Below are 11,480 nucleotides of genomic sequence, written 5' to 3' on the forward strand. Positions count from 1 at the left end.
TTCCTCCAGGGATTCCTCCAGGGATTCCTCCAGGGATTCCTCCAGGGATTCCTCCAGGGATTTCTCCAGGGATTCCTCCAAGGATTCCTCCAGGGATTCCTCCAGGGATTCCTCCAGGGATTCCTCCGGGGATTCCTCCAAGGATTCCTCCAGGGATTCCTCCAGGGATTCCTCCAGGGATTCCTCCAGGGATTCCTCCAGGGATTCCTCCAGGGATTCCTCCAAGGATTCCTCCAGGGATTCCTCCAGGGATTCCTCCAGGGATTCCTCCAGTGATTCCTCCAGGGATTCCTCCAGGGATTCCTCCAGGGGTTCATCCAGGGATTCCTCCAGCACAGCTAATCGCGTTCGGTAATTTTTACCGAAATCTCAACCGTTGAGCGTTCGGTAATGGATTTTTAACGAAATTCTGTAAAGAAATAACAAATTTCGGTAAAATGTTATCGTTTATCTGTCAAACTCTAACGACCTTCGGTAAAAGTTGCCACCTTTACCAAATTTTCCTGTAAAACAAACTTAACGGTTGAGATTTCGGTAAAACATTACCGATGTCGGTGATTTTTTCTAACAGTGAGGAAATCCTCTTCCTCCACGGAATCCTCTTCCTCCAGGGAATCCTGCAGGGATTCCTCCAGGGAATCCTGCAGGCATTCCTCCAGGGAATCCTGCAGGAATTCCTCCAGGGAATCCTTCAGGCATTCCTCCAGGGAATCCTGCAGGCATTCCTCCAGGGAATCCTGCAGCCATTCCTCCAGGGAATCCTGCAGGCATTCCTCCAGGGAATCCTGCAGGCATTCCTCCAGGGAATCCTGCAGGCATTCCTCCAGGGAATCCTGCAGGCATTCCTCCAGGGAATCCTGCAGGCATTCCTCCAGGGAATCCTGCAGGCATTCCTCCAGGGAATCCTGCAGGCATTCCTCCAGGGAATCCTGCAGGCATTCCTCCAGGGAATCCTGCAGGCATTCCTCCAGGGAATCCTGCAGGCATTCCTCCAGGGAATCCTGCAGAGATTCCTCCAGGGAATTCTGCAGAGATTCTTCCAGGGATTCCTCCAGGGATTCTTCCAGGGATTCCTCCAGGGATTCCTCCAGGGATTCCTCCAGGGATTCCTCCAGGGATTCCTCCAGGGATTCCTCCAGGGATTCCTCCAGGGATTCCTCCAGGGATTCCTCCAGGGATTCCTCCAGGGATTCCTCCAGGGATTCCTCCAGGGATTCCTCCAGGGATTCCTCCAGGGATTCCTCCAGGGATTCCTCCAGGGATTCCTCCAGGGATTCCTCCAGGGATTCCTCCAGGGATTCCTCCAGGGATTCCTCCAGGGATTCCTCCAGGGATTCCTCTAGGGATTCCTCCAGGGATTCCTCCAGGGATTCCTCCAGGGATTCCTCCAGGGATTCCTCCAGGGATTCCTCCAGGGATTCCTCCAGGGATTCCTCCAGGGATTCCTCCAGGGATTCCTCCAGGGATTCCTCCAGGGATTCCTCCAGGGATTCCTCCAGGGATTCCTCCAGGGATTCCTCCAGGGATTCCTCCAGGGATTCCTCCAGGGATTCCTCCAGGGATTCCTCCAGGGATTCCACCAGGGATTCCTCCAGGGATTCCACCAGGGATTCCTCCAGGGATTCCACCAGGGATTCCTCCAGGGATTCCACCAGGGATTCCTCCAGGGATTCCTCCAGGGATTCCTCCAGGGATTCCTCCAGGGATTCCTCCAGGGATTCCTCCAGGGATTCCTCCAGGGATTCCTCCAGGGATTCCTCCAGGGATTCCTCCAGGGATTCCTCCAGGGATTCCTCCAGGGATTCCTCCAGGGATTCCTCCAGGGATTCCTCCAGGGATTCCTCCAGGGATTCCTCCAGGGATTCCTCCAGGGATTCCTCCAGGGATTCCTCCAGGGATTCCTCCAGGGATTCCTCCAGGGATTCCTCCAGGGATTCCTCCAGGGATTCCTCCAGGGATTCCTCCAGGGATTCCTCCAGGGATTCCTCCAGGGATTCCTCCAGGGATTCCTCCAGGGATTCCTCCAGGGATTCCTCCAGGGATTCCTCCAGGGATTCCTCCAGGGATTCCTCCAGGGATTCCTCCAGGGATTCCTCCAGGGATTCCTCCAGGGATTCCTCCAGGGATTCCTCCAGGGATTCCTCCAGGGATTCCTCCAGGGATTCCTCCAGGGATTCCTCCAGGGATTCCTCCAGGGATTCCTCCAGGGATTCCTCCAGGGATTCCTCCAGGGATTCCTCCAGGGATTCCTCCAGGGATTCCTCCAGGGATTCCTCCAGGGATTCCTCCAGGGATTCCTCCAGGGATTCCTCCAGGGATTCCTCCAGGGATTTCTCCAGGGATTCCTCCAGGGATTCCTCCAGGGATTCCTCCAGGGATTCCTCCAGGGATTCCTCCAGGGATTCCTCCAGGGATTCCTCCAGGGATTCCTCCAGGGATTCCTCCAGGGATTCCTCCAGGGATTCCTCCAGGGATTCCTCCAGGGATTCCTCCAGGGATTCCTCCAGGGATTCCTCCAGGGATTTCTCCAGGGATTCCTCCAGGGATTCCACCAGGGATTCCTCCAGGGATTCCTCCGGGGATTCCTCCAAGGATTCCTCCAGGGATTCCTCCAGGGATTCCTCCAGGGATTCCTCCGGGGATTCCTCCAAGGATTCCTCCAGGGATTCCTCCAGGGATTCCTCCAGGGATTCCTCCAGGGATTCCTCCAGGGATTCCTCCAGGGATTCCTCCAGGGATTCCTCCAGGGATTCCTCCAGGGATTCCTCCAGGGATTCCTCCAGGGATTCCTCCAGGGATTCCTCCAGGGATTCCTCCAGGTATTCCTTCAGGGATTCCTCCAGGGATTCCTCCAGGGATTCCTCCAGGGATTCCTCCAGGGATTCCTCCAGGGATTCCTCCAGGGATTCCTCCAGGGATTCCTCCAGTGATTCCTCCAGGGATTCCTCCAGGGATTCCTCCAGGGATTCCTCCAGGGATTCCTCCAGGGATTCCTCCAGGGATTCCTCCAGGGATTCCTCCAGGGATTCCTCCAGGGATTCCTCCAGGGATTCCTCCAGGGATTCCTCCAGGGATTCCTCCAGGGATTCCTCCAGGGATTCCTCCAGGGATTCCTCCAGGGATTCCTCCAGGGATTCCTCCAGGGATTCCTCCAGGGATTCCTCCAGGGATTCCTCCAGGGATTTCTCCAGGGATTCCTCCAGGGATTTCTCCAGGGATTCCTCCAGGGATTCCACCAGGGATTCCTCCAGGGATTCCTCCGGGGATTCCTCCAAGGATTCCTCCAGGGATTCCTCCAGGGATTCCTCCAGGGATTCCTCCGGGGATTCCTCCAAGGATTCCTCCAGGGATTCCTCCAGGGATTCCTCCAGGGATTCCTCCAGGGATTCCTCCAGGGATTCCTCCAGGGATTCCTCCAGGGATTCCTCCAGGGATTCCTCCAGGGATTCCTCCAGGGATTCCTCCAGGGATTCCTCCAGGGATTCCTCCAGGTATTCCTTCAGGGATTCCTCCAGGGATTCCTCCAGGGATTCCTCCAGGGATTCCTCCAGGGATTCCTCCAGGGATTCCTCCAGGGATTCCTCCAGGGATTCCTCCAGTGATTCCTCCAGGGATTCCTCCAGGGATTCCTCCAGGGATTCCTCCAGGGATTCCTCCAGGGATTCCTCCAGGGATTCCTCCAGGGATTCCTCCAGGGATTCCTCCAGGGATTCCTCCAGGGATTCCTCCAGGGATTCCTCCAGGGATTCCTCCAGGGATTCCTCCAGGGATTCCTCCAGGGATTCCTCCAGGGATTCCTCCAGGGATTCCTCCAGGGATTCCTCCAGGGATTCCTCCAGGGATTCCTCCAGGGATTCCTCCAGGGATTCCTCCAGGGATTCCTCCAGGGATTCCTCCAGGGATTCCTCCAGGGATTCCTCCAGGGATTCCTCCAGGGATTCCTCCAGGGATTCCTCCAGGGATTCCTCCAGGGATTCCTCCAGGGATTCCTCCAGGGATTCCTCCAGGGATTCCTCCAGGGATTCCTCCAGGGATTCCTCCAGGGATTCCTCCAGGGATTCCTCCAGGGATTCCTCCAGGGATTCCTCCAGGGATTCCTCCAGGGATTCCTCCAGGGATTCCTCCAGGGATTCCACCAGGGATTTCTCCAGGGATTCCACCAGGGATTCCTCCAGGGATTCCACCAGGGATTCCTCCAGGGATTCCTCCAGGGATTCCTCCAGGGATTCCTCCAGGGATTCCTCCAGGGATTCCTCCAGGGATTCCTCCAGGGATTCCTCCAGGGATTCCTCCAGGGATTCCTCCAGGGATTCCTCCAGGGATTCCTCCAGGGATTCCTCCAGGGATTCCTCCAGGGATTCCTCCAGGGATTCCTCCAGGGATTCCTCCAGGGATTCCTCCAGGGATTCCTCCAGGGATTCCTCCAGGGATTCCTCCAGGGATTCCTCCAGGGATTCCTCCAGGGATTCCTCCAGGGATTCCTCCAGGGATTCCTCCAGGGATTCCTCCAGGGATTCCTCCAGGGATTCCTCCAGGGATTCCTCCAGGGATTCCTCCAGGGATTCCTCCAGGGATTCCTCCAGGGATTCCTCCAGGGATTCCTCCAGGGATTCCTCCAGGGATTCCTCCAGGGATTCCTCCAGGGATTCCTCCAGGGATTCCTCCAGGGATTCCTCCAGGGATTCCTCCAGGGATTCCTCCAGGGATTCCTCCAGGGATTCCTCCAGGGATTTCTCCAGGGATTCCTCCAGGGATTCCTCCAGGGATTCCTCCAGGGATTCCTCCAGGGATTCCTCCAGGGATTCCTCCAGGGATTCCTCCAGGGATTCCTCCAGGGATTCCTCCAGGGATTCCTCCAGGGATTCCTCCAGGGATTCCTCCAGGGATTCCTCCAGGGATTTCTCCAGGGATTCCTCCAGGGATTCCTCCAGGGATTCCTCCAGGGATTCCTCCAGGGATTCCTCCAGGGATTCCTCCAGGGATTCCTCCAGGGATTCCGTCAGGGATTCCTCCAGGGATTCCTCCAGGGATTCCTCCAGGGATTCCTCCAGGGATTCCTCCAGGGATTCCTCCAGGGATTCCTCCAGGGATTCCTCCAGGGATTCCTCCAGGGATTCCTCCAGGGATTCCTCCAGGGATTCCTCCAGGGATTCCTCCAGGGATTCCTCCAGGGATTCCTCCAGGGATTCCTCCAGGGATTCCTCCAGGGATTCCTCCAGGGATTCCTCCAGGGATTCCTCCAGGGATTCCTCCAGGGATTCCTCCAGGGATTCCTCCAGGGATTCCTCCAGGGATTCCTCCAGGGATTCCTCCAGGGATTCCTCCAGGGATTCCTCCAGGGATTCCTCCAGGGATTCCTTCAGGGACTCATCCAGGGATTCCTTCAGGGACTCCTCCAGGGATTCCTTCAGGGACTCCTCCAGGGATTCCTTCAGGAACTCCTCCAGGGATTCCTTCAGGGACTCCTCCAGGGATTCCTTCAGGGACTCCTCCAGGGATTCCTTCAGGGACTCCTCCAGGGATTCCTTCAGGGACTCCTCCAGGGATTCCTTCAGGGACTCCTCCAGGGATTCCTTCAGGGACTCCTCCAGGGATTCCTCCGGGGATTTCTCCTGGGATTTCCCTAGGTATTTATCCTGGGATTTCTCCACGGATTCTTTTGGGGACTTTAATCGACAGCGAAACGTTTTATGAGCGTACACAGTTGCCTACCATTTGCTCCTGGTTCGTTTCTGATTCAGCTAGCAGGTTACACTGGAAATGTGTCCCCAATGAAAACGACGACGTCGTCTCTCTGCTTGGCCAATGACACGTGCATCCTTTTTGGAAGGAGCGCATGTTTTTACCTTCATTTGAAGGCCGATTTCCTCCCAAATCTGAAAGCGAGCACGTTGCAGCTATTTGTTGGGATGCGAATGCATGAACGGGCTGGCACCCAGAAGATCGCCCACCACAACTCGTTCTTACTACATACCTACTATCGGAAACAGGTCAGTAGAGGACCGAACCAGAGAAAGACATGAATCTTTGCCATCGTCAATGAGCCATCGACCATTTGCCACAACGGAGAAACGATAGAGCACTGATTCTATCCAGCGCCGGCAATTTGCAAGCCCATTCGTTTATGTGGGTCATAAATTTTTCGATGGCGTACTTTTGGTCAGGGGTGCGAATGAGGGTGCATCCACTCTTAGTTGATGAAGCACTACTTCTGGAGGGGTTGTTCTAGTCTATCGTTTGGTGTTTTGCATAATAATTTTGGTTTTGGTTTTATGTTATGAGTTTTTGACTAATCGATTTGTTCTGTTTTTGCCGAAGTAACAAAATCTGTAGGGTCTGGAGAATATTACATCCATTTTTTTAAAGCTGAGATTTGTATAAAATAAGCTGTTTTAAACAATTTGAGTATGATATCAAGCTAAAAAAAATCACAACAGAAGCTTAAACTAACATGGTTGTAAAAAGGCACTCACGCAAAACAAAGCATACAAATTTACCCAAACGGACCATTAGAACAAATGATCTATGAACCAGAAAGCACAATCATTTCAATTCTGAGTGTATCAAATTCAGCTCAAATTAACTACCCCGAACTATGAGGTCAAGCTCTGTGCAGCCCTCCCTAATTCCAGTCATGCTAATTTGGCGTTCCAACCAAGCATTTCCAATGGCAGCAAGCAATGCACCGTTTCAAGAACACAACTGCCCAACTGCCTGAAGGAACAAATTCCCTGGTTGAACCACCCGTCCATTTGGTCCGTTCTGCTCAAAGTTCAGGCATTCGCAACGCTACGCACGGCGGTATGCCATGGTGAACTTTCAACCAACAGGCAGACCTCTCAGAAATTGTTTCACTTGCCAATTGTCTTTTTCACCGCTGCTGCTAGACTGACTGGGCTGGAGAACTGGCCGATCTGGATTTAGACAGGTTCAAAAATTCGACATACTATGTGTTCAATCAACATTAAGATGCATACACAAATTGAGCATGGCCCTTAACATTCAATGAAATGTAAACTTTTGTTTTGATGTTTAATAAAGCAAATCGTCGATAACTAGAAAGTGGGAGCAAACCACCTATTCTGAACATTTATCCCATAATTGATTTAATCATTGCTAGCAAACCAGTCTAATCCACAATCACGTATGCAGCCAGTCGAGCATTTAGCTCGCTTCCGCTTCTACCCATATACGAACTCCACCATAGAGACATTGACCACAGATGATTGGAATAATTGGATATGCCCGTGGCCGTTGATTTAGATTTCAAGTTCAGCGTGCCCGCCATCACCACCACCACCGTTTGAGCTCGTATTGAGAATCGACCAACCCAATAATGAATCAAGAAGAACCTTTGCGTTCCTCTTTGCGTCGTTGGCCTGGCTGGGGCCACAAATCACTTGTCGAATTAGATCCCCCACCACGTCTCATTCAGGCTTTCCTCAAAAGCGGTTTTGTTCACTGACTGTATGAACCACACTGCGATGTACTACGACGGTATGATGAGTGTGATTCACGTTGTTTCTGGCGGCAGAGTCAAATCCATGTGCGGTTGTAATTGATTGGGCCGGAGCATCTTCTTTTGCCCAAAACGAGAACACTCAATATGCATTGAGGGTTACATAGGCGAATGGAATCATGTTGTATGCTAAACGAAAGAGATGCATAATATCTGAGATTGTTTATTGCGTTTGATAGTACTGTGTTTTCTACTCGTCGTATTTATGCACATTAGTGACAATAATCGTCATACATACAAACATACATTTATTTGTTCTACATCACATTTAAGACAAGAGATAATCAACAATAGTAACGCCACAATACTCGGTTTGTAGCTGCCGCTCTCCATCTTCGGTCGAGCCTAATGCTCGCCAGGTCATGCTCCACCTGGTCCACTAATCGTGCTCTCTGCGCTCCACGCCTTCTTGTGCCAACCGGATCAGTATCAAACATCAGCTTTGCAGGGTTGTTGTTCGGCTTCTTGCAACGTGCTCTGTCCACCGTATCCTTCCGGCTTTGGCTCCCGTCTTCCGGTAACCCCGTCTACTTATCGTAACATTACTACCCAGACGGACCCGGTCGTGTTCGGTTCCACCTACCAGCATGTACTATGTTTTTGAGGCATTCACCAACAGTCCGACCTTTGCTGCTTCGCGTTTCAGGTGCATGTACATTATTATTATTATTGTCTTTAGAGGTTTTCAACCCTTGGTTGGTTCGCCTCAAGGTGCATGTACAGTTCTGCCAAAGCTCTAAATATTCTGGCAATAATGTCCATGTCGGCCGCAAAGCCCACAAATTGACCGGATTTTGTGAAACTCGTTCCCCGGCTGTTGAGCCCTGCTTGTCGCATTACACCTTCCAGACCAATATTGAAGAGTAGGCATCGAGTTCGTCACCTTGCCGCAATCCCCGGAGAAATTCGAATTATCTGCATAGTTCACCTGAAACTCTTACTCAGTTTTGCACACCGTCCAGCGTTGCTTGTATCAGTCTAGTCAGCTTCTCAGGGAAGCCGTTTTTTCATAGGTCTGTGCGGTCGATTCTCTGGTATCGGCCTTGAAGTGGATGCACTGGTGATGCGTTCGGATCTGGTATTCACGGTGAAGATCTGATCCGTTGTCGACCGGCCGTCGAAGAAACCGGCTTTATAGCACTTTGTGAGCAGCATTCAAAATGGTGATGGCTCTGAAGTATTTCAGATGGTCACCTGACTTGTCAATGGAGCAGATAACCCCTTTCTTCCACTCCTCCGATAGCTGTTCGGTTTCCCAGATCTTAACTATCAATTAATGCAGACTGGTGCACAACTTTTCTGGGTACATCTAGAAGAGTTCAGCTGCGATACCAGCTGCTTTGTTGATTTTGAGCTGGTGAATGGCATCCGTAAGTTCCCTCAGGGTGGGAGGTAGCTTATTTCCTTCCTCTGCTGCACTAACGTATCCGTTTCCTTCGTTGCCGTGGTCTTCCGTACTTACGTTCTTCACGCCATTAAAGAGCTTATTGAAATAATACTTCGAAGACTCATGCATATTTCAGCTAGCGCACGTAGCCGATGTGGGATGCGTTGAGCTTCTGGCACAACTTCCAGTTTCTTCGCACTCCGCTTCTTCCAGGCGGCGCTTTTCTCCCGATAGAAGTGGATCTGTTGTTTCCGTTTCTGTTTGTACCATTTTACGTTTGTCGGGCTCCTTGCTGCAGCATTATTCAAAATCGTTCTGCACTTCTCGATGAACAATTCGTTCCTTCGACTTCTTTCTACGTACATGATGGTGCTCTCGACTGCGTCGTTAATGGCTACTCTCACTGTACTCCAGCAGTCCTCTGGAGATTCTTCGTGTATGCTGAGACGATACCCGGTTGTTTTATTCGCTCTTGGATGCACCGCAGCGGTCGTCGGTACCGTACACTGTTGATGACGGAGAGTTTTGGGGATAGTTTGACCATCACCAGGTAGTGGTCGGAGTCGATCTTGGCGCCACGATGGAACCTGTAGCTGATAATGTCGTAGAAGTGTCGTCCATTAATCAGAACGTGGTCGATAAGCAATTCCGTCTGCTGTGGTGATCTTCGGGTGTAGTGATAAGCGGACTGTGTCGGAAAAAGGCACTACGTATGGCCATATTTTTGGAGGCGGCAAAATCGATGAGGCTGGGGCCTGTGGCGCAGTGGCTACACGTTCGCTTCATAAGCGGATGGTCATGAGTTCGATCCCAGCCCCGGCACTTCGTCAGTTGCTCTTCCCCCCGAGAGCAGCTGGCACTTGACCCTCTTCTGAGCTCTCATAGCTCAAACGGACCCGGATAATTGGATATCGGCGAACGGCAGCCCATAATGGACGACCCCCAATCGGACTGGAAAAGGAACAACAGCCACACATCATTCCATCATTGTGCTCATCATTCAACCAAGGACAGGGTAGAAAAGTGAATGCAGCGCAAAGGCAAACCAGTTCGCTATAGTAGAATAAGAATATAATAGGTGCTGTACAAAGTGTAAGTGCAGCCGCCAATTGGAATCGCTCACGTAGTGCCCTAGTGGACAAAAAGAGCTGTAAAATAGGTTAAGTGGTTAAGAATAAAAAAAAATCGATGAGTCTGGCTCCTGGACTACTTGAACGATAAGGTCTCCTATGATGATCTTGACGTCGTGGTTTGGACAGCGGTCGTACTCTCGTTCTGGCTGAGCGTAGAATGTGTCCTTGTCATCATCAATGCTTCTGGAGTGTATGCTGAAGTTGAAGAATCGGCCATTGATCAGCAACCTGCACATTTTTCCGACTATCGGCTAACAACCAGGCTTGTCCGCACTCAGCGCATGAAAATTTTGCTCTCATTCCTTGTTGTGCGCTTCAACGAGTCGGTTGACAGGATCCCGATCTCTCCACACGGCACTAATTAATTGCAGTTGTATTTAGATCTTTTTGCCCCACCGCCCGCGTGGGTTTTTGATCGCATATATAAGTTTTCGCGTGTGCAATATAAAGTGCTAAGGTGGAATAGCGCCCTCGAAGGGAGCGAACCGGGTGGACAAGATCCACCAGGTATCGTACCACCATCCGAAAAAATCACCATCAGCGTCATCGGTGATTGATTGTAAACGGCCGACACCAACAAAGCGGCAGACGTTTGCTTGCTACCTACGGCCCAGCATCGGCTGCAGTATATGGCTAAGTAGCACATTTGTATTATTATTTTCTACCTACTTCGCATTCAATTGTCATCGCTTCTCTAGTGTTATTTCGAAGGTCGTTTTTTTTTTGCTCCACTTCTGTCTCTCTCCCGATGTGAATTTTGACTCGTTAGCCATTAGGGTGTGCAAAAAAAATCGTTGACGGACAAAAGTTTTTTTTCGACCCATACAGGGTAAACGTTAATAAACACCGTTTTTTCTTCTTCTTGTTTTATTTTGTTTTTCTTCATCTTATTGGCATATCTGCGGTAGAGGTTACTCCCGCATGGATGAATCGAATGGAGGAGGCGAAATGCCTCCCAAAGATATTATTGCTCGAACGCGATTTTACCAACCATCTTCGCCTGGGCCTTGGGTTGTCTATTTCCGGCGCAAAAACAAACCGTTGAATGTACTCTCAATCTCTCGAGATCTGACGCGTAAGTATCCTGGGACTGTTATTCACCAAGTGAAACAGACCAAGCTGCGTGTAACTGCACCTAGTTACAAAGCAGCAAATGAAATTGCTCAGCACGAAGCGTTTAGCTGTGAATATACGATCTATGTGCCGGCACGAGAAGTAGAGGTGGAGGGGAAGATCCTCGACGAAATGCTGACGTGCGAGGACATCAAGAGCGGATTCGGACGCTTTAAGAATAGATCTATCCCCGATGTGGCAATCCTAGATTGTAAGCGGCTGTCTAAGGCTTCCATTGAAGGGAGTAATAAAGTGTACTCGCCATCAGCGTTTTTTCGAGTGACTTTCCCAGGTTCCGTCCTCCCAGAATTTGTAGTCATTGATGGTG

At 51.2% G+C, this 11,480-nt stretch overlaps 2 protein-coding genes across 9 annotated transcripts in view; both read left to right on the top strand.

Annotated features, from left to right (window-relative positions):
* LOC115263279 (serine-rich adhesin for platelets) overlaps nt 1-11,480 on the top strand; it is a 552,542-nt gene that overhangs the window by 383,021 nt on the left and 158,041 nt on the right. The window lies entirely within an intron of this gene.
* LOC134287233 (basic proline-rich protein-like) lies at nt 1,445-3,289 on the top strand (the record flags this gene model as incomplete). The annotated part of the gene is made up of 1 exon (XM_062848909.1): nt 1,445-3,289. A coding segment is annotated over one exon (1,845 nt), but the record flags the coding sequence as incomplete, so codon positions are not given.

Source organism: Aedes albopictus, chromosome 2 (assembly GCF_035046485.1).
Source record: "Aedes albopictus strain Foshan chromosome 2, AalbF5, whole genome shotgun sequence".
In the NCBI taxonomy this organism is placed as follows: domain Eukaryota; kingdom Metazoa; phylum Arthropoda; class Insecta; order Diptera; family Culicidae; genus Aedes; species Aedes albopictus.